Source organism: Dermacentor albipictus, chromosome 7 (assembly GCF_038994185.2).
Source record: "Dermacentor albipictus isolate Rhodes 1998 colony chromosome 7, USDA_Dalb.pri_finalv2, whole genome shotgun sequence".
Lineage (NCBI taxonomy): Eukaryota > Metazoa > Arthropoda > Arachnida > Ixodida > Ixodidae > Dermacentor > Dermacentor albipictus.
In genome coordinates, this window is record NC_091827.1 from 45,524,626 (window position 1) to 45,546,563 (window position 21,938).

Below are 21,938 nucleotides of genomic sequence, written 5' to 3' on the forward strand. Positions count from 1 at the left end.
CCATTCGAAACTTAAAAGAGTGCGCATAATTTTTCAACGTGTCGCGTGAGTCAGAGTGATCGTGGCATATTCTCAGCTACCATAATCAGCTCATTTTGTCCATGTTAACAGCCCTTACAGTCGAGTTATCTTACAGTTCCTTATTTTGTAAACCTTGATGTCCGGGGGCCTGACAAACGGTGTTTAGAAACTCTTACCGTGAAAATTATACAAGCACAAAAGCTAGCAAAACGTTCTTCCTCGGAGCTTTGCAGTTACCTGAATTGGGCTAAGCTCGTGAGGCACACAGCAAGACACATGGGGACACCTCTGATTGTTGTCCCCTGAGTGATACCTCAATAGAGTTCAAGGCTAGGTATACAATGTCAACAACCTACTTGTGTACATTACCTATCGACAATGTTCAGACTTGGCTCCTATTTTGATCGCGGGCAGAGCTGCGGGGGCGCCTCTATGTCCATTGCGATATTATATTACGGCTATATCGAAGCTAAGAGCTTAGTGACAGCATGCTAAGATGTTTCCCAATCCAAACAACTTGTTGACACCTTTCAGCAAAGCTCGAAAACTCGCCACTCGTCGTCAACAACACGTTCGCCATGCTCGCTCGAGCGCATACGAGCTTGGAGGCGGACGACAGACGGCGCTGTCATCGCAAAATACCGGCGCTCTCAATAAAACGGTCTATAGGATTGCACCGTTACACGAAGTTCGCAAGCACTCGCAAGAGTATGACGCGGAATGGCGGGACTGTCGGGCTCCTATGCGCCAAAGCACGCCGCCCATTTATATCTTGAGATGATGAAGCGTAGAGCGTGCTGGAGGAGCGACAAAGCGTGGTGGTCGCTGGCAAGGGTTAGGGCAGTGAGGGCGTACGCGAAGAAGTTCGGGGCGCTGTCTGCGGTTCACGATGTGAGCGATAGGACGTGAAAAAAAAAGTAGATTCGACGCGATTGCACTAAATGTGCGGCAATGCTCCGGTGTACGAGAGCACCTCAACTGATGCCGTTGGGGGGGAAGAGTGAACGGTTCGCACGCATTTGGCTTATTTCCTAATGATCCAGTTCATATCTTAGGTACTTTGACCTCTGCCTCGGCCGCCGCCGAAAACGCCAGCGTCACTTATGATAACGAAAGAATGAACGATAGGTGGATATTAGGAAACACCGTACCAGGTATACAAGGACGGCGAGGAATTTTTGCTAATATCTGTCACACTCAATTTCGCTGAACGTTGTTATCATGTTATGCCTTCACTTGGCTGCGGCGGTCCTGCTGAGAACCCGGGTTCGATTACCTGATGCGGTGGCTACCTTCCGATGAGGGCGGAGTGAGAAAACCTACATGTACCCAGCTTTGAGTGCACGTTAAAGAACTACAGGCTGCCAACATTAACCCTGTGCCTCTACAGCGGCGTTTTTTGTAGCCCACCTTGTTGCTTCGAGAATTCAAGCTGCGCCAGTCGTTAGCCTTGAAGCGTAGGCCATGTGTCTTTCGCACAGGGACGGCTTTCTTGTGTGCAGGCCTATATGTGCATACCGCTTTTGTCTGTTTCCAATGCCGAAACCACTGCTATTCTGGTATATACTTACGCTCCAATTGCAAGAAAGGCGGTTGTCTTTTTTGCGTTGCTTAGTGGCCATGGTGTTGGGCTGCTGAGCACGAGGTCGCGGGATCGAATCCCGGCCACGGCGGCCGCATTTCGAAAACACACGGGCATTTAGATTTAGGTGCACGTTAAAGAACCCCACGAGGCCCGAATTTCAGGGGTCCCTTCACTACGATGTGCCTCGATATTCAGATTCTGGTTTTGGAATGCAAAATCCCATAACTTAATTTTTACGTTGACAGCAAGTGCTGTTGACCGCCGTTTGAGATCCAACTTCCCTGAATGGTTGTGTAAGCAGTAATTTGATACTAATGCAGTAATTTCTACTAATACTAAATTTTGCGGATCTGACGTATGGCTGGCCTCACGAAGCGGTCGCTGTGAGTGAAGCGCCCAGCACACGTTGCGTGACGCCGTCCACAAACATGTACACTGCACTGAAATTGAACATTTCAGTAGAGTTAAAAAAAAAAGCTGCTACAGGCATGTCCCAGTGTGCGCCATTGGCGTCTTAAACAATATGCCGCGCATGGGCGTAAAAACCGGGTTTTCCGACCCTTGGTACCTACCACCTGGCCAATCACAGCGGAGTACGCGCGCCACTCGGGTTCCTTGCAACACCACCAGATGGCCCACGCCTCCACGCATTAGCTGCTGCATGGTAACGAGGAAGTAAACGCTTCTTGCTGATAGAATGCATTCGAATTGCGCTATACCTAGATATGCGCATGCTGCCTCTGAAACCATGACGCGTTCAAAGCGCCCGCCGCACTCGCCATTAGTTAGCAACTCCGCTTAACATACGGATCGGTATAATTTGTGCACGCTTGCGTGCGTGCGTGCGCGTAGCAGTGCTTCGATACAAACCTTCGCTGTAGATAGATTTCAACTCGTTGGGTCTCCCGCATTTTCGTTTTTCAAAACTGCGAAGCGACACTATACGTAGAGGAACTGTACATAAGATTAACGTAGTATACCCTACCAGAACAAGAACCATTCATTCGACGAAGCGGGCATGACGTCATGCATTTCCCCGCGTAATGGCTGTTAATCACAAGTTTTCAAATGTGGCGATGGTTATTTCCTGATTACGTTATGATACAGCGTAATCCCCCATCAACAACCGTAATGTCACGGGCTGCTTCTGCGAAAACTCCGAAGCCTTTCCTTTTCTTTCCTGGCTTATCATGCCTCCACTGCCCGTCAGGTTGATTCCAGTTCTAAGGGCGAAAAGGTCAGAATTACGTTGCGTCCTGAGCCCTTACAGTGTTTTAGAAGTTCGTGGATATATCTGCAACCGAGTCCCGGCGTTGTAAATAGGGCCGGCCGTCTCTCGCTAATAAATGAGTCCGCGAATAATTATTATATCACGTTATTATGATGCCTTTAATACGCTTCGTTGACAAGTGGCTTGGTATTCATTGTGTCCTAATACAAAGCCTCGAACTACGGTTCTCGTGCAGGACGTAACGGCAGGAACGCCTCCTAAGAAGCAACGCTAGCCGTAGAAAAGCGTTCTTGTTAAATTGTTCAGTGCGATCTGAGGCATTCCGGTGTTTTTCTAAATTTTCGAGGTGTAGGATCTTATTTTACTGAAAACTAAAATTTTGAAAACTCATTTTGGGTATTCCATTGACAAAGAAAACGGTCTTTTTTGTCGTATGTGGCCATGCGCTGATGCCAGCGCAGGCACAACGTTGAAGTCTCAGTTTTGCCGTGGGCCGTATGTTGTGCAGCCATGTTCTGCATCGTAAGCAAAGAAATGTGAAGCATAAGCATGCAACCAATGTTTAAAACTTTCCCATGTTTCCTGCTCAGACTTTATATCTTTCGGTAGATGTACACAAAATTGTAATATTTTTTTATTTATAGAACCGCAAACACGATGCTTTAGTTATTCTATATTTGGCACTTTCTACAAATAAGGATTGATGGCATAAATAAAAAACGTTACGCCCCACAGCTTGTAGAATTCAAGCTTTTCTTCTCGTGAGGTAAGCCTTACGAAATCCGGGGTGGTGTGTCCTGCATAAAAAGACTCCTCCGTTCCTATATATTCGGACAAAGGAGCTTTTGAGGTGAAGCATTCTCTTAACCCTTGCAATTGATTCGGTATTTGCAGGTTCGCCAGGCCAAGTGATCTCTGATACGTGGTCTTCTGAAACGAAGCAGACTAAAAATGCTTGTTTCGTTTACCTTTTGTTGCTGCAGTCCTCGTGCTAACTATGTTTTATTGCAATATCAATTATGCGGCCGTTCGAGACGTGCATCTGCCGTCGTCGTCGCCGTGCTGTCAAGCTATGGACGACGGTTTGCCGCACGTGAATTAAGGTTTAGAAGGTCTCTTCAGAGAGGCGACAGATGGGCAGTGTGTTTGCTTGCAAAAGAAGCGACTGGTTCCAAGTGGACGCACCGTCATGATCTGCTCGTATGCCTCTTGCCTTCGGCTGACGGCACGAGTGCTGTGTGCAAAAAACAGGGGCCGTATAACGTAAAAGTATTCCGTGAAGATTTTATTCCAAACCCTTGATGTCGAATTTACGCAATCGCCGACGCAAGCATTGGGCGGTGACCCGCAGGCTTGTTTGAACAGCCCAATAAAACGCCTCTCCTGGTTCGTACGAGCATTGCTACGGGGGAAGCCCGTTGACCTCCCCGTGGGAGCGATGACGGCCGAGTGACAGCGTTTTATAACCCGCTGCCATCCCGTCCAGGTAGGGAGGCGAGGCACACGGAGCTCTCGGAAGCGCCACGCAGCGGAACGGCTTAATGGCGCCGGAAGGTGCGTACGTGTTCGTCTCTGCCGCCGTCGGCCATTACAGTATACAGATAAGTGTAAAGATAAATATCAATATAAAGAGAAATGAGTAAATATCTTTAGAAATGGTCTTTTTCTCTTTATGGCCCGCCATAATTTTTCCTAATTTGAACAGAATTGGGGTGCGATCTTGTACGCGTTCCAAAATAGAACGGAGGCGGTCCGTTCCACCGAGCCGCACACGGTTGGTCAGTTTGAACGGTGAAGAACGCCATGACGTCAATTGTGAAGTGATATCTGCTGTCAATCATTCCGTGTTGTCTGCTATCGGACAAACGCAACGGAACGGACCGCCAATTTCGCGACGGAAAGAACGGACCGCCTCCGTTCGAGTTTGGAACGCGTACAAGATCGCACCCTTGGTCTCCATACATTAAAGTGAAAATTTATTAAATACTGTAAGCGATATAACGTTTGTTTGTCTCTTTACAATCTTCAATTAAGACTTGTGTGTTGCGGCTTCACCAGGCCCGCAAGTATAGGTGATGGACCTAGTATGCACGAGTCAAGTGGTCTTAGTTACTAGAGGGCCTGTACATCGTACGACACGCACTCAGTGCTTACTCTATCCATTTTTTCCTCTTTTCATTCCCCTTTCTCCCACCCCCAGTGTAGGATAGCAAACCGGGTGCTCGGCTGGTTGACCTCCCTGCCTTTCGTGTTATCAGGAATGCCGTATTCCTGAGACGACAGAACACCTCTTGTGCATCTGCCCGCGATTTGATGTGCAGAGAAAACCGCCGACAGACACGTCAAAATTTGTCGTTGGACCATTAACTGAAAAGTTTCAATTGGGACCTTCGCCTGATCCTCGTCATCAGCCTGATAGTCTGAAGGCTCTCAACAAAGTTTTGTATGAGAGCAGCTAGGCTGGACAGGAGATTTTGAAGAGTCTTGGGGCGTGCAAGATTTTCACGGCCATCTTCATCCTCATAATCAACGGCTTCGCTCTTCTTTCTGTCTGCACCTTTTACCCTTCCCCCACCGCCGAGTAACAGGTGAGAACATTGATTCAAGCCGATCTCTCAGCTTTTCTATCGTAATAAACACCTCTCTCTCTGTGTGTGTGCTTGCTCTCTCTCTGTGTGTGCTTGCTTTCTCTCTCTCTACCTAAGTTGCAGTTACAACCAGGACGAGTCATGCCGCGAATCTTGTAGAGTGGATGGTGCCGCGCAGTGCCAGGTGCCTGGCACCACATCTCTCGTCAGCGGTCACATCTAGTATGTTCCACGTAGCATTCCTTTCTCTATATGCATGATCTGTTGCAAGCACATTCCAGAATTTCACGCTTTATGGCGGGAGCAAACTCTCAGCCCCTTATTGGAAGAAAGTGTAAAAATTGCAGAAAGAAACAAACAGACAGTTGCGCTGAGATCAGACAGAGAACAAGCTAAAGTAAAAGTATATGTTACAAATTGCCATATTTTTCTGTCTTTCTTAAACATTTTTCTACGGTGTGCAGAAGACATTTCGCAATACAGGAGCTGTAAAATTATGCACATGAACTAGCGCCTTATATGTAGAACGTTTCATTTATTAGAGAGACGTGCTCCATCGAGCAAATCGCTTAACTCATGCTCTAGGATGCTGGAAGATTCACCACTGGAGATCACATTTGTTCATCCTCGCATATATACCCGTGTGCTACACAGAAGCAGATAAAATGTGTGATCTGTACTTATTTAATCTAATTCAGGTTCAGCCAAGCTTTCACTGCGTGAAGCCTTCAAGCTGCAGCAGGTTTCCTCAACTGAGATGATGCCGATCGTCCTGCGGTGGTTCTGCTTTGCTTCGGCGCTGGTTCAGCGCCCGTACGCACATCCCTGTCCTCATTTGATTTAGAGTTGTTTCTTCAAGTGGGAGTAGATTTCCGAGTTTCCACGATACTGTCCTTCTGAAGCATTCTTGAACACGTACAATGGTCCCGCTTAGAAGTTCGAAACTTGGTTTTCGCTGTCCGGCCGACCTTGCAATTACTCCAACGTCCACTGTCGTCAGGCCACTATATTGAGCGCTTTGTAAAGCGATTTACACTCTTCATGTTGTTTTTTGCCTATAGATCACAGTGTTACGCCCTTACCTATGCACGGGCGTCAGTTATAGACCGATATGCACCCTTAACGATCATTCAGGGTGAAAATTGATCTACAGTGACGCGTTGGCGGTTGTCGACTTTTTTATTTCGTGAAGCCTGCCCCACACATGAACTCCGAGTGGTTGCCTCCTTGCATGCATGTTTAATTCCACAGCCGGCAATGCTGTAGCCGAATAAACCGGCGTTATGCGCATCACGATTTGTCGTCGAGATGATGGTGGTGCCTGTTGTAGAGAGCCCACTACAGTCGTAGCAACTGAAATCACAACCGCAGGGATCGCCTGAAAATTTTCTATTTTTTTTCAACTATTTGCTATCGCAACACAACAGTGCCTCAGGTGATGCCAGCAAATACTTCGTGCCAGGTACGAATGCATAAAAAAGAAAAGGCAAAAAGCAATTACGCTGCCAAATCAGCCAACAGTGAGCGTGTCAAGTCAAAAGACACAAAAGACCTCACATGACGTCATTTATCGAAGGCTTAAACGGTGGAAATACAAGTACACAAGCAATCACACTTGCGCTGTCAGGCCTTGACATCGCCTGAGTAACAGTTGTAAATAAGACAATAACTACACTTACAGCACAGTGAAAGAAGCCACATACACAATATACATACATCCATTCCAACCGAAATTCGGGTCCCACAGTGTGAGAAGATTTGTACATTACAATACACGATTGCAGCTTAGGGCACATGGCTAGAACTCATGGTTGTGACGCCTAAAGGATTGCTTATGATATCCCATCTGCCCCCTATGTATATGAAAGTAAACCCTCAATATTCCTTAAGTTCTAAGTAGGGCCAGAAATTTAATATAGTCAGTCGTTTGTTACTGCCGAAACAGAATGCTTCTGTTTCAAAGAAATTGGTGAAATGGCTCCAAGGAACAGAAGTGGTGTGGATGCCGTGTAACGTTAGCGTACAGTGAGGAAGAAATTACAATCGCAATAACTTGACAGCAATCTTCAAACTTTTTTGTATGGAAACGACCACAACATGCCCATAGTGTACACATTTGAGCTAGCTGGTTAGATTTAAACCTTGTAACAGTGCAACATGCGGGTCCACACAAAGCAGATGACTGTGAAAGGCGCAGTTTGATATTCGTTGTGATCTCGTGTTCGTGGCTTCCGTTTTTGCGAGGTCTGTTTGAGGTTATTAAACATGAGAGATTTGAGACCATTTTAGGTGAATGAGCTACCGAACAGTGGCGGACGTCAGATTTTGCTCAAAAATTGCCAACATGAGCGTTAATGACCTCTTGAGCACATATTACGTTTTCTCATTAATGTCATTAGGAGGGATGTTGACATTGCGGAAGTCGGACACTATTCAACGCATAACATTTCGTTTTCGGAACTCTGTGATTTGCACCAGTTTCAAAAACTCAACATCTGCAACATTTCTGGTTAGGTTAGATATTGTGCAGGGAATTTCCGCACGCAAAACACTTGAATGGAAACACAATGCATTTCGTGACACATTCAGAATCCGTACTTTACGAAAGCTGGGCCATATGCACAACGTTTCCACTAAAATGTTATCCCTTCAGTAACGAAGTTTAGTCGACGTCATGTGATGACAGCACACCTCCTAAAGTTGGTAAACTTGCAAAATTAACGTATTTATTTGACATGTACTTACCATGCAAGTTCTGGCGTCCACCATTGCTGAATGTTTTTCAGTAAATATCGCCCTGAATAACTTTCTTTCAATAATCTGACACTGTCATCGCTGAAAAACACGTGAATTAGAGCTTGAGGATTTCAAAAACTAAAGAAGCACATCTTTCACAGAAAACACTTCACGTACAAAGGAACCTGTTTAACAGAGTACTGACACACATTCATGATTATGTGCACGTAAAATATAAATGCCGCTCGTTCCATAAATAACCCTATACGGTAGCACAGATGAAAGGAAAATAAAGCATTCAACGCTCCGAAATCGATATTTAAGTTGGTTTTTGACAACAAATGCAGCGCTGTCATATTCGGCAAGTGTGTATATATATATGAACAACTTTTTGCGAACAGTGACATGAGAGCAAGGTTTGCTTGTACTTTTCTCTTGAAACGTTTGCGAGGCGCTAAATATAAACAATCGTTGTCTACATTTGCGTAAAATCGGCTGCAGTTTTATAAAAGAGTAAAGGCCCAGTGAGAGTTGGGAGAACCCTTTGCTGTATAGACCGGCCTATGCTTTCACAAAAATCGTGTGAATATACTGAATAATTTTGCTTTAAATTAAGCATCAAATTTGCACGTTTCCATTTAAGCACACAAACAAGCAAACAAACGCATTTAAATAAACTGGCACGGATCAGTACGCCATGAGCGAAATGTGATAAATACGCTGCTTCGGCAAGTTACTACCATTTCTCCAACCTATCCTATGCATGCAGCAAGCATTTTATAAAGAAAACTGTGCTTTCTGAAGAGCCCTTTTCGCAAAACTCCCGCGTAGTGGTTAAACGTAAACTGATGAAGTTATACAAATCAAAATGTTGTGACAGAACCAATGGAAAATCTTGGGTCTGCTTCTGCTTCGCAGTTGAAAACTTCTACATTTGGTACCTAACTTTTACTTACATATTTATTCAATGACTAAAAAATATGGAAATCTGATGCCAACAGTTACGCAATGTATATCTTTTTAATGCGCAACACCATTCATTCAAACAGGCACAGTCGTAGCTGAACAAGATATCTTCTGCACTGCACGTACGTTCGAGTGGTGAAATCAGTTCACCTGGGGCCTAAAACTCTCTCAAAAGTCGCTGTCAATGTAAGGGCTGTCATTCTCATCCGAGTAAGACCAGTCGCTCTCGGACAAGACAGTCGGGTCATCTGTCGTCAGACGGCGTGGCATATTCTCCCGGCATACCCACTCCGGCAGTGTAGCGGGCCCCTCGTGGATCACGTGACACAAAATGGCGAACGCGTCTTCTTTTCCCATCACACCTTGCGCGTCCTCGGAGGTGACGAACTCGACAAATTCCGACGATGACAGCGCCAAGAACCTCAGTTTCGGCAGGAAGGCACCGATGGTCGTCTTGAAGTCTGTGGCACCCGCCTTGCAAAATGATCGCGCCCACTTGAGCGCCGCACGAACTATCCAAATTTCCGGTACATTTGTCACCTGCGAATATATTGGCGAATACATACACGAATACATTTGTCACGTGCAGATATATTGTTGTAATTTCCATTGCGCAAAATGTTGCCTTCAAAATGCAAGTATAAGGAGCTGTTAGCTTGTATAAAGTTAGCATTAAACTTAATCCGAACGTAAACAGGGCAGTATTATTTGAATAAAAACGTACCTGCAATCATCTAGAGATATCGCGACAGAGAATTTGACAATATTTTCAGGAGCTCATGATTTAGTTCTGTGCAGCACAATCAAAACCCAAAGCATATCCCATCGTAACAGTTCTGGTGGAGTAACCAGATAAAACGACGCCCCCGAAGAACTACAACCAACCGACCAAAGAGGCGCAATCTGAGCTTTGCTGAAGTCGCCGAATTGAGTCTACAACGAGAGATGGCTTCCAACGGCGACAGCTCCCCACTCCTCAACCTCCCGTGGGACCAATAAATCGAGCCACTAGCCTTCGACGGCTGTTGCTGAAGATACGGCGAAAGGTGGACCGATAACAACGTGAGAGAAGTTCGTAGATGAAATAAAGTGCTCCAGGGATCCAGCGGCTAGAAAGTGGACATGGCAAACGCTAATGCAGCGACCATAACTTCCCGGCGCACAGCATACAACGAAGAAGTGCTTAAGTTTAAGTTTTGCAAGGCCCTCGAACCTCAAATGACGAAGGAGGTCAAGGTTGGCCATCTTCCGAAAGGGATCGTCAAGGATGTGTACCAGGGACCCTATGACGTAAAATTATTAAAATGTGTTTTCACACCAATCCCCTGACCTTCCATTTACGTAACCGCCGACGCAAGCACCGGGCATTGACCCGCAGCGCTCCTTTAACCGCCCAATCATACGCTCTCCTCATGTATAGAAAATCGGTTTTGTTCATTATCAAAACGGATAGCATTGTCTGCCTTGACAGCTTTATCGAATTAGCCGACAAGAGACGATGAGTACGCAGCAGCGGAGAGGGTTTTGTCGGGTACAAACTAGCGGCAGTGAAAGTAGATGATCGGATAAGGAGGGTGGTGCGTGCGTCTGACACCGGGCCGCTACCGCTTGGTTAACTTGCGGTGGCTAGTGGAAAATTTGCCACGGCGAGCAACGGAAGGATAAAAATGCCGCTCAGGTGGATTTCCAGCTAATAGTCGGCAGAGCCATGTCCTATATGTGTCGAAAGGCGTCAACAGCATTATTCTGCCACGTAAAAACTTTTATTACAGACAAATAATCAATCACGTTCTCCTCTGAATGCGTCATCGTCATGCAACTTCTCATCCGACTGTCATGTCATCGTCGACACACCATCGTCATGCAATTGCTGCTCACAATATCATTCTGAAACCATCGCGGTCATTTCGTCGTCCTCACTCCAGGTTCATCATTCTCCTCTCGTAATAGCGTCGCCGTGAGGCATCCTACGTCTATTCATTTACCAGTTATCCAATAGCTTAAGCCATGGGCTTGAGCCATTGGGTCTTTCTCCTTTTATTCCCTTTATCCATTTCCCCAGCACAGGTTAGCCATCCGGTATTAACACTGGCTAGCCTCTCTGTCCTTCTTTCCCCTTTTCTCTCTCTCTCTTTTGTCCTGCTGTCCTGTGGGAAAAATACATCGGACAGACAGGAAGGTGTCTTAATGACCGATTACGGGAACATAGCCTAAACGTGAAATATAAGCAATACGGTCATCTGTCATCTCACTGTCAGGAATGCGGCTGTGCGCCGGTGTATGGATCCTGCCGAGTTCTTGCTAAGGACAAAGATAAAGATGTGCGATAGATTATTGAGGCTCAGGCTATCTGTCGGAATAGTGATAAGTGTATTGGTGCCCCTTCGGTCGACTTGTTAGATATTTTTTTGGATGGCTAAGATTTGGATGAGGTGGCACCACTGTGCATGGGTTAAATAGGTGTGTGTTTCCTGAAAATCAAGTTGTTGAAATTAGCACATTGTGATGTCGTGTCCCTTCTGTCCTTGTCTGCTGGCGCTAAATATGCTTTCCAAGTCAGTTTACCAAGAGGCCCAAGAAATAGCAAATGCCTTTACCCTCAAGTCGAAGAAATGTCACTTAATTTGTGATATCGCGCTAGTGCGCTGATATCTAGCGGGCAAGCACGGTGTGCGACCACTCACAAAAGGCCACCGCAATTACCGACATTATATAACCGCAGTCACAAAGCGAGTTGAAAGGTTAACTCGGTTTTTCCTAGTACTTTCAACGTTTTGTACCGAACTTTGCCAATACGGCCTAGACTCTGACTTCATTGCCATGCTATGGTGCGCCTTTTACCTGGACAGCAGAATGCGATTCCGTCCTCTATCTTTCCCTCATTAAAGCTTCTTTATCTATGCTATTTCGTCAACTCGAGTTCATGTTCTCTTCCAGCTCTTCTAGACGCATACTCTGATTCCCACCCCTCTACCGCAAGAGTTGCACGTCGACGCTAAAGGAATAGGCCTTGGCGCTGTCCTCGCCCAACGCCTTGGCGACGCCCAACATGTCATTCAGCAAGTTCGAACACAATTACACCGTCACTGAACATGAGTGCCATCATTCTTTTTTCCTATTGTGCTATCCATATGCCAACGGCCACCGTTTCACGATCATTTCTGATTATTCACCATGCTGATTGGTTGGTCTCCATGACTCGTCTGGTCGACTTGGTCGCTGCGCGCTACGCTTGCACGAATTTGACTTCACAGTCTGTTACGAGAGTGGACATCGTCATACGGACGGCGACTGCTTTTCAAGGCTCTCCACCAATAAGTACATGTGCCACCGACAATTTCAATGAACTTCTGGTTCTCTAGTTATGACATTCCTTTCCGGATCTAGCCAGTTTCTAGAAGAGCAACGCAACGACCGTAGCCTGGATGTCCTCTTTTCCTAAGGTGCTCAGCCGACAGGTAACAATGGCTTCGTCGTCCAAGGTGACCTGCTCGGCAAAAAGAACTAGGCTGATGTGGTACCGCCTCCTCCTATTCGACCAGAAGACCTTGAGGCCTCAAATGCATCGTTACGCGCGACGCGACCACTGGGCGTATGAGTTTCACTAGTAACAAACCACCGCATTCAGAGCCCATTCTACTTGGTGTAGGCTGCGACAGAATACAGAAAAGTACCGCATACACTCGACTAAGGGCCGCGCTCGTGTAAGGGCCACTCCCCCTAACTTGGCAGTGCAAATTTTGAAAAAAAAAATCTCGCCAGCAAACGGCAGCGTCGTCACGTTTCGCGTACGGCGCGCATTTCGCGGCAGCCACCAGATGGCAATAGCTGTCCTGCGGTTTCGTCACGCGGCGCTATCTGTGAGTTTCAGAAGCGCGGCACTATCTGGGAGATCTTGTCGCTTTTCTCGCCAGCGCCATTGATCCTTTGTGCCGCCGTTCGCTTTGAGGACTGCCCATAGCACAACCGCTTGCGATGGAAACGAAAAAAAAAAAACGCTTAACCGCATACGATGCTGCGTTGAAACTTCAAGTTGTCGCATACGCCGAACAGAATAGAAAACGTGCAGCCGGCCGGAATTTCAAGTGCGTGCCTCACTGGTGCGACCAAAAGGAAGAGCTGGCCGCGACAAACAAGACTAGCAAATCATTCCGCGACAAGCCTTGCAAATTTCCAACACTCGAGAAGGAGCTCGCGAAATGCGTCACGGACATCAGGAAAGACGGCTGTGCGTTGTCAACCGAGATGCTCCGCGTCAAGGCCCTTGCAGTCGCACGCCACATGAACATTTCACCTACGGATTTCAAGACAACCGAGGGATGGCTTCGGAGATTTATGAAGCGGCAACAACTCAGCATCCGCCGCCGGGCAACACTCTGCCGAAGACTTCCACGCGAGTACGATGACAAAGGGATCAAGTTTCACCTCTTTGTTAACGCGCGGCGAGCGGAGCACGAGTACCACCTAGACCAGATAGGAAACGCGGACCAAACGCCTGTTTGGTCCGATGCTCCAGAGAACAAGATGGTCAAGCAAACCGGCGCGAAGAGCGTCCTTGTGCGCACGACCGGTGCCGAGCGTCAGCGCTGCACTGTAATGCTATCTGTCACAGCGGACGGAAGGAAGCTCCCCCCGTACGTAGTGTTTAAGCGAAAGACGCTGCCCAAGGATAGCTTCCCGAATGGAATCATCGTCAGAGTGCAAGAAATGGGCTGGATGTCCGATAAACTAGTGGTGGACTGGGTGAAAACTTGGTGGGCTAACCAGCTGGGAGGCCTGCTGCGACGGAAGGCCGTGCTCATATTGGACAGCTTTCGTGGCCACCTCACACAGCGCGTGAAGGCAACTCTTGCAGAACCTCGTACGCATCTGGCGGTCATCCCCGGCGGTTTAACAAGCATGCTGCAACCACTGGATGTGTCTATTAATAGGCCGTTTAAGGCAGAATACAAAGGCCAGTACCCTGAATGGATGGCAGCGGGCAACCACGAGAAAACGCCGACCGGACGACTAAGCAGGGCGTCACTTCAGCTCGTCTGCTCTTGGATTTTAAACGCGTGGCGTGCGGTGTCCACGGACATTATCGTAAAGAGGATTAAGGTCACCGGGATTTCCAATGCCATGGACGGCACAGAGGACGATCGGATACATCAACGTGCGGATGACCCGAGCAGCGGCGACGAGCCGAGCCCGAGCAGCGATACCGATGAAGACATCTAGCGAGGATGTCCGCAACTTGATGCCAGATCTCCCATCCCTAGGTATATATGGCATGATTAAACAGGTTTTTCCATACGTGGATCTAAAATTGAACAAAATTTCACACTTCCGTGGAAGGGCCGCACCCCATCAAAATCGCGGAAAAGAAAGTGCGGCTCTCACACGAGTGTATACGGTATGTGGTCTGTTACAACTGCAAATAAGCGCCCCACTGCTGATCCGGACGAATTCCTTCGCCCCGTAACACTACCACCATCTCCTTTCGAAATGGTTGGAGTCGACCTTCTCAGCCCATTCCCGCACTCAACTAACGACGACCGTTCACTGTAAAATTGTTTACACCCTTACCCTAATACCCTTACCGTTAGGACCTTACAAAAATTTACGGAGGACCACAAAAGAGCTCTAACTAGACGTGCGATGAGAGAAGATCCAGTTGAAAAATATGTAACCATTGTGACACCCTTGGGCGCTCATAAGTATCTGACAGGAGAGTTTCCTAGCTCTCCCTGTATAATTCTCTTGTGGGATAGTTTTATGCGCAGCCCAAGACTGTCAGACTGATTACATAGTTTCCAATTAAGCCTTTGTCATCGCACATCTAGGTAGAGCTCCGTTGCCGGCCTCTATAAATATCTGAGGAACTAACGGTAAGGGTGTTACGTGCGGCAAGAACACACCCTTTTTCAGAAAACACAATTTTTACAGTGTTGGATTACGGTCTACGCCAAACAAGTGACGCATTATGCTGAATCCGCGGCGATGCCAACGGCCATGGCTGTCGATGTTTCGTGCTTCTTGCTGCACACTGTTATAATGCGTCTTAAAGGCCCACATTATGTGAGCGATCGCGGTCGCCAGTTCGCGGCCGACGTAGTCGAAGAGCTCTTGCGTATCTGTTGGCCAGCTTGGTCACGAGTTCCCGCATCGCCCGCAGACAAATGGCCTCGTCGAGCGCATTAACCAAACTTTGATGAATATCCTTTTGTGTACGTAGATTCTAGGAACAAAAAACTCATGGCATCTTGCCTTTTATCGTGTACGCCTGAAACACTGCACAACAATAAACCATTGTTTACCGTCACTTCCACTTCATTACGTTCGTCCACCGCATAGCTTCCTTGACCCCATTCTGCATTTTACTACTCACGTGAACTATTTTATCGCCCAGACTCTCTGCCCTGCTGAGGAAGCAGGTGACACAGCTCAGATAGGTATGCTTACCTCCCAGCAGCTCTCCAAGATCAGCAACGACTCACAACAACGGGAAGTGTCGTACGACAAGGGTGACACAGCACGGCTCTGATGCCACTTAGCAAACGCGGTCTGTGCCAGAAGTTTCTGGTTCGGCACACCGAAACTTTCGTCATCACCGATCGCTCACGTGATGCGACGTACGCGATCGCTCGTCTCGTGGCTACCGTTCGCAGCTTGTTCACGTTAACCACGCAGTTAAGTTTCAAGCTGATAATCCAGGTTTTTTTTTAAAAGTAACCTGGAACATGCGTCTTAATCCTTTATATACGCCGGTCAGCGTTCACCTTGTTTATTGTAAGCTAATGCAGCACGCTGGGGCGAATAGGTAGAAAACAAAAGCACACAATTTCATTGACATTTCTCAACACGGCAGACATTATCTGCACAATGTGTGCGATTCCTATAAAATAAGTCCGGAACGATTGCTTTTGACCAGGTGAACAGGCGAACAAAACGCCTATGACGCCAAACCTATGAGGAGCGCGCCACGTGATCCTTCATACTACGCCAGCGAGTCGCTTCCGATAGATGGCGACTCCGTAACTCCTCGCCGCCAATTGGAGTAGCCCAGTCACGTGACACCGGGCGCCTACGATTTGTTTTTGTTTCTTGCTCTGAATCGCGCTCGGAGGAATGCAGCCCATGCTACAGCAGGGTTTCGTGCTAAGCAATCTTGGCATGAAACTCTCGTCACGCTACTGACTGTTACCTTGTCCAGAACAAGATGCGCCGTTTCCAGACGACTATTGAAAAACGTATCGGAACGCAGCACGTCCACGCCGTTCCTAGCGAGCACTGCCTCCGCCACTTTGTCAAGCGACCCGTAGCCGCTCTCGAAGGCACAGTCGAGCATGAGGCAAGCTTCTTTGGCGTCGACGTGCTTGCGAAGGTACGCCAGGCACGCACTTGTCAGCTCTTCGAAGAGATATTTCTCAGCTGCAGCATGTGTGTGCAAGGCTTCAAAGCAATTCTCGATCCTGGCCCCTCCCGCGTACACGTACCTGCGCAACAAAAGCGGGGTTGCAAAATGGCTGTCACAGACGAACATCTCGCCAAACATACAAGGGCAGATACGCGGGTAAGTCCCGAAGGTTTTCTTTTTCCTAAATGGCGCAATACAATACAGCGACGTACAGCATGGCAGGCAAATGAAAAACAAAGCCTCGTCGTTAATAATATGCACGGCTAATAAAATGACCCCTGCAATGACATAGCGGGCGACAAACAGTGAAGTTAAAATAATGTAAACGAGTGCCGAACATACGGTACCTGATTTGCGATGCAGCGCAATGTCTAGAAATCGACTCACGCGTAAGCAGACCGGTCGCCAGATTCAGAGCGTATTTTGCTAGGGATAATAAAATGTAACTCAAAAAGCTTAAAAGTAACAAAATTATGCGGATCCCGCCTATAAGTAGGAATTGACGTAACCGTAGCGTATCGTTTTTTCACGAAGTTAACAGAGGCCTTTGCAAAACCGTGGTCCTTTAATAATGTTGTTGCTGCCTCAAAACAATGGTAGTCACTCGGACAACGCGTGTTCTACGATGCAGTTCATCGTTCTCGTTCTAGTGGCCGGCAGTCGTAGGTGCCAGCCTCAATATATTCCACGCCGCGTTCGATATCTCAATAGTTCGGTTCCTGCACAATAAATTTAACGGATAGCCTATATAGTACCGTTTCTTATACGCTCGAGTGAGCTTTAAGGCACTAGATGGTTCAGCAACAGTGTTGCCGTTTTAGCGATTTTGACGCTAGATTTACCTAATTTTGAGGGACCCTGAAACAATTTTGACGATTTTGTACAAGCGTACTGAGTCATTAGAGTAGGTCCTTCTGATCATTAATTGACGCATCTAAGTGCTCCGCGTAAAGCGTGTAATTTATTATAATGTTTTAAAAATGTACATCGCTGCCGATCGCAGCACACTGCTCGACGGAATTTTCAGCCGCCCCCAGCCATATGATCTAAATCACCCAATTGAGGTCAGTATGCCGAGCTATCCGTTTGGCAGCCCAGGGTGCGGCATCGATAATTTTTCCACTTTTATGACGAACAAATGATGTTCGCCATAGTTTGAGTGTTAGTTAATTTGTTTCTATAGAAAGCAAGTAACAAAAAGAGAATGCACAAGAACAATTTCTCCCTACACTTAAGGACTTCCGGCAAGCAGCAAGCGTCGTCTGCTTGTGTTACAACGTGCTCCATTTTGACGACAGCTCCGCGGTCAGGGTCGGTCTCAGTCTTTTCGCGAGCACTATAATTCGACTTTCCTGCGTTGTGGACTACAAACGCATCGACTGGCAATATGTCAAGCTGCGACATCGTGTCCCTCTGCAAGGCAGCAGACGAGCGGACTGGCTGCAGCGCATCGGACTTACGCTATCCGATCGGTGCCACGATTTGCGAGTTTGCGGCCGTCACTTTACACCAGAAGATTACTAACGCAATATCGTTTTGCGAGGCCGGTATTAGGGTAAACGCAAGTGCAAGGGGACAGGTCCTGGCCGTTTGACCGTGTCGTTTCACGGGATGAGCAGGAGCGCAAATGTACATGGTCTGCACGGTGCTGCCTCCTGTTGGCACAGAGCTCAACCACACACAGTAGCAGTAACAAAATGTATTCTTCTTTGCTGCTCGCGTAAATTTTTCGCGGGAGTGTAATCGCTAACACGTTGTTTTTGTAAATGTTTAAAGTGTTTTACACTTGGTTAGAGCAATATTAGCGCTTTGTTTAGCTGGTTAAGCTCTGCGCCAACAGGTTGGCTGGGCCGTGCAGACCGATCAGGCCGCTCAAGTACTTAGACGCGCAAGTTCTTTCATGAGCTTGAGTTTACGCCCGCAGCCATCCGTCGAAACGCCCAGCTTGCCTGTGGTACCGGAATACCAGACACGTTCGGCGCTGCGACAGAATGCTCGCAACGCACGCTGCTTCGATAGCTCCCGCTTGGGGTCGACTGCCATGCAGCTGGCGGAGAGTATGGAGAGGTTTCGCGCGCTCGCTCCCAGAGAACGGGAAACCGACGACACGACGTGCCATCATGACGCAGAGCCAGCGAAGGCGGAGCTTAGCCCCGATCACTCGGTGAACGAGTTGAGGAGAAAATGCATGACTATGCAGGAGGATAACTTGTAATCGTCCGTAGCTCTCTTATTACAAGACGTTTTACACAAATTATGGTGCCAATGATTAACTTTAGCTGTACTCCACGCGTCTACAAAATTTATCCGAACCGTTTCAGGGGCCCTTTAAATCTGTTAAGCGACACATTTTTTTCCCCCTTCAGCGGCCAGCTAAATTCTTTGGCAGCCTGGCAGCATCATTGGAGACGTAGCGGCTTCAAAGAAAGATGGTTCAGAAATGACTTTCGAGAGCGTTCGTTATAATTAAAAAAAAGCTAGAAAAAAAAGATGCCCGAAATTGGCTGTACCGCACGGTGGTCTCCACTCACCAAGGGAGTGGTTAATTGCGATGAGGCAAACAGGCTTCAAATTGTGGTCCCAAAATGCGCGTTTTCTTTTTCAGGAAACCTTTGGAAAGGGTCTTTAAACTGCGGTTGCTGGAGATGTTTATTTAGGTTTCATTAGATGACAAGTTTGCGAGCATAGCACTAAATTAGGTTTCAAGACTTACTGCAATAAACGTAAAATTTATGGCAACGTTTCCAACGCAGAAGGTCAATAACAGGAGATACGAAATGTGGAAAGGCGTGCTGCAGTTGGGCTTGTCCACGCGAATCAATGCATCGCCTCCGTTTCTGACGCCCTTCGGACAAATCAATACTGCACGGAGCGAGCATTCAGATGGATTAAGAGGCGGCAACGTAATCTCACCTGTACAAAGGTACACAATGTGAACATAGGCAAGATCAGTTCTTTGACGAGCGCTTAAAGCTACAAAATTACAAAGCGCCTACCTGATGAGAGAATCAGGTTACATGTGATTGTTTGAAGCGCGCCAAATCTTTAACCTTAAAATCTGTACGTAAACGCAGGATTTCAGCTGCCATCTTACATTATTTTCTAAATGAATCTTTAATAACATAAATTAGGTCTTCTACAACCTCCTAATAAATTTTTGTTAACCTGCATGCACCTTGGACGAACAGCCAATGTTTGCTATGTGTTAGCCTATATTTGTGGTGTTGAAAGAGCACCTAAACAGCATCAAAATCTCTAGACTATTTTAGCGACAATTTTAGCGACCTTCGAGCAAGATATTGAGAAAATTTAGCGAATTCTGTGCCTCAGTTTAGCGACATGTTCGAAAAAGATGGCAACACTGTTCATCAAACCAATCAATAATCACTAGATATGCTAATATAGCTTGGACTAAACTTTTTTTGTATAAATGCGCTCTTAACGACCGGAAACATAGATAAAGGTATTAAAATTTTACGCAGTGGGAAACGGTGTTGTGACATAATAGGGTTAAGTGAAACTTTCTTTGATGTGTGCGCAAATACTTATTTGCGCTGTTCATACGAGTACATATTGTAGGGCCTCTTCGTGCACGAGCAGGAGTACATAAAAACAAAAAAGAAGATTGAGCTTGTCATGCAACAGACAATTCGTTACTTTTAAATATCAAATTACGTACACAAAACGATTTCTAAGAAGCCAACAAACAGTCACACCAAGGACAACATAGGGGAAATTACTTGTGCTTAATAAATGAATCTCAGTAAATGATCCTCGGGGTGTTGTACATCCTCGGGATGTACAACACCCCGAACGAGTTCAACGTGCCGAACGAGTTCAAGGATGTCAGGATAAACACTACGTGAAACATCCTGGCAATCGATGTCATGAACCCGAGCGCGCTGACCATACTCTAACATGTAACGCAGCTGGGAAATATCAAGGTCCCATCCATCGTGCCAGCGAATGGTGCCACAATAACAGGAGTCATCTATGACATTGACAGTGAAATACCAAACGCAGACCTTCCAATCCTCATAAAACCAGCAAGTGAACACAACGTCATTGTGCATGTTGGTCGCCTCGGCAACACACGTTGTGTGAGGATAACGTTCAAAGGGGACTGCCTTCCATCCTACGTGAAGGTCGGCCACTTTCGCCACCAGATTCGACCATTTATTCCAACACCAATGCAATGCTTCAATTGTCAGAAGATCGGACATGTGAAGGGTTTTTGCAGAAATTCGGCCGTGTGCCCTCGATGTGCCGAACCCCACTCAGCAGACAACTGCAGCGCAACCACGTTAAGGTGTCCTAAGTGTCATGGTGATCACTGCGCCTCTTCCAAAGACTGTCCCGAGATTAAGAAAGAGATCACCATTCTTAAACAAATGGCGAGAGAGAACTCTATTCACAAAAAGGCCGCTGTGAAAGTACGGCGAAGACGACGTCACTGTCGAAGGTCTTCACGACGGAAAACATGAAGCTTTCAGGAAAAGTCAACTCGTCATGCAGCATCATCAGCGGACGTTTCCAGCACTTTGAACACCAAAGTTGGAAGGGAGAAAACTACCAGATCTCTCTTCACAAAGGAATGGCCGCCACTTCCGCGTACACGACCACCAGAAGAGCCGCAGAAGAAGCCGCCCCCAGTACTGCAAGGTGCTGTATCCGAGGGGTCGCGGAAAACAGATGAGCAAGTTATAGCACTTATTAGGCCTTTAATAAATGCCATTCGCGGGTTGCTAAGCAACATGCACACACCGTCTGCCAGAAGTGCGCTTCAAGTACTGGACACTCTGAGTCCGGTGCTTGCAACCCTTGAATAGACCATGGCTCCAGAGCCACGGTCCTTAGGGAAGACGTTCGACATGCAGCTATGTTTCAGTGGAATGCCCGAGGACTCAGAGCACGCATTTCAGATTTCCGTCGCTTCTTCTATGCCAATATGTTTCCCATTATCGTCATTTGCGAGCCGAACTTATCGAACACGATCAGGCGCCCCAGATATGAATCGTTTATGTCGACAACTGTTTATGAAAACAGTAAGGTTTTGGTGTTTATTCGCCGTGACCTAACTTACACTGATCCGCCTGTACCACCTAATGACAATAATCGATATATATGCCTAAACGTAAGGAAAAAGAATTTGACCTTTACTTTTGTGGGCGCCTACCTATCTCCGTCAAGTCGATTTGATTACAAAAGACTACAAGACATCCTTTCCTCAACTTCCAATTCCTGGGTCATCATTGGAGATTTCAACGCCCATCATACACTCTGGGGAAGTCCGATGATCAACGCAAGAGGCAGAGCTCTGGTATCTTTCGCCTCCAGTAATGAACGTTGGCTGCTGAATGATGGAAGTCCTACGTTCTTACGTGGCTTCACGTACAGCAGCTGTCTTGACTT

The 21,938-nt window shown here is 47.0% G+C and overlaps 1 protein-coding gene across 2 annotated transcripts in view; it reads right to left on the reverse strand.

Moving 5' to 3' along the window:
• Positions 1 to 6,975: 6,975 nt before the first annotated feature.
• LOC139047958 (BTB/POZ domain-containing protein 6-B-like) overlaps positions 6,976 to 21,938 on the reverse strand; it is a 34,487-nt gene continuing 19,524 nt past the window's right edge. For both annotated transcript variants that reach the window (XM_070522166.1, XM_070522165.1), the window contains exons 4-5: positions 16,314 to 16,605; positions 6,976 to 9,667 (exon numbers count right to left, since the gene is read on the reverse strand). In XM_070522166.1, coding sequence (XP_070378267.1) covers positions 9,296 to 9,667; positions 16,314 to 16,605 — 664 coding nt within the window. In that variant the 3' untranslated portion in view covers positions 6,976 to 9,295. The remainder of the gene's footprint in view (positions 9,668 to 16,313; positions 16,606 to 21,938) is intronic.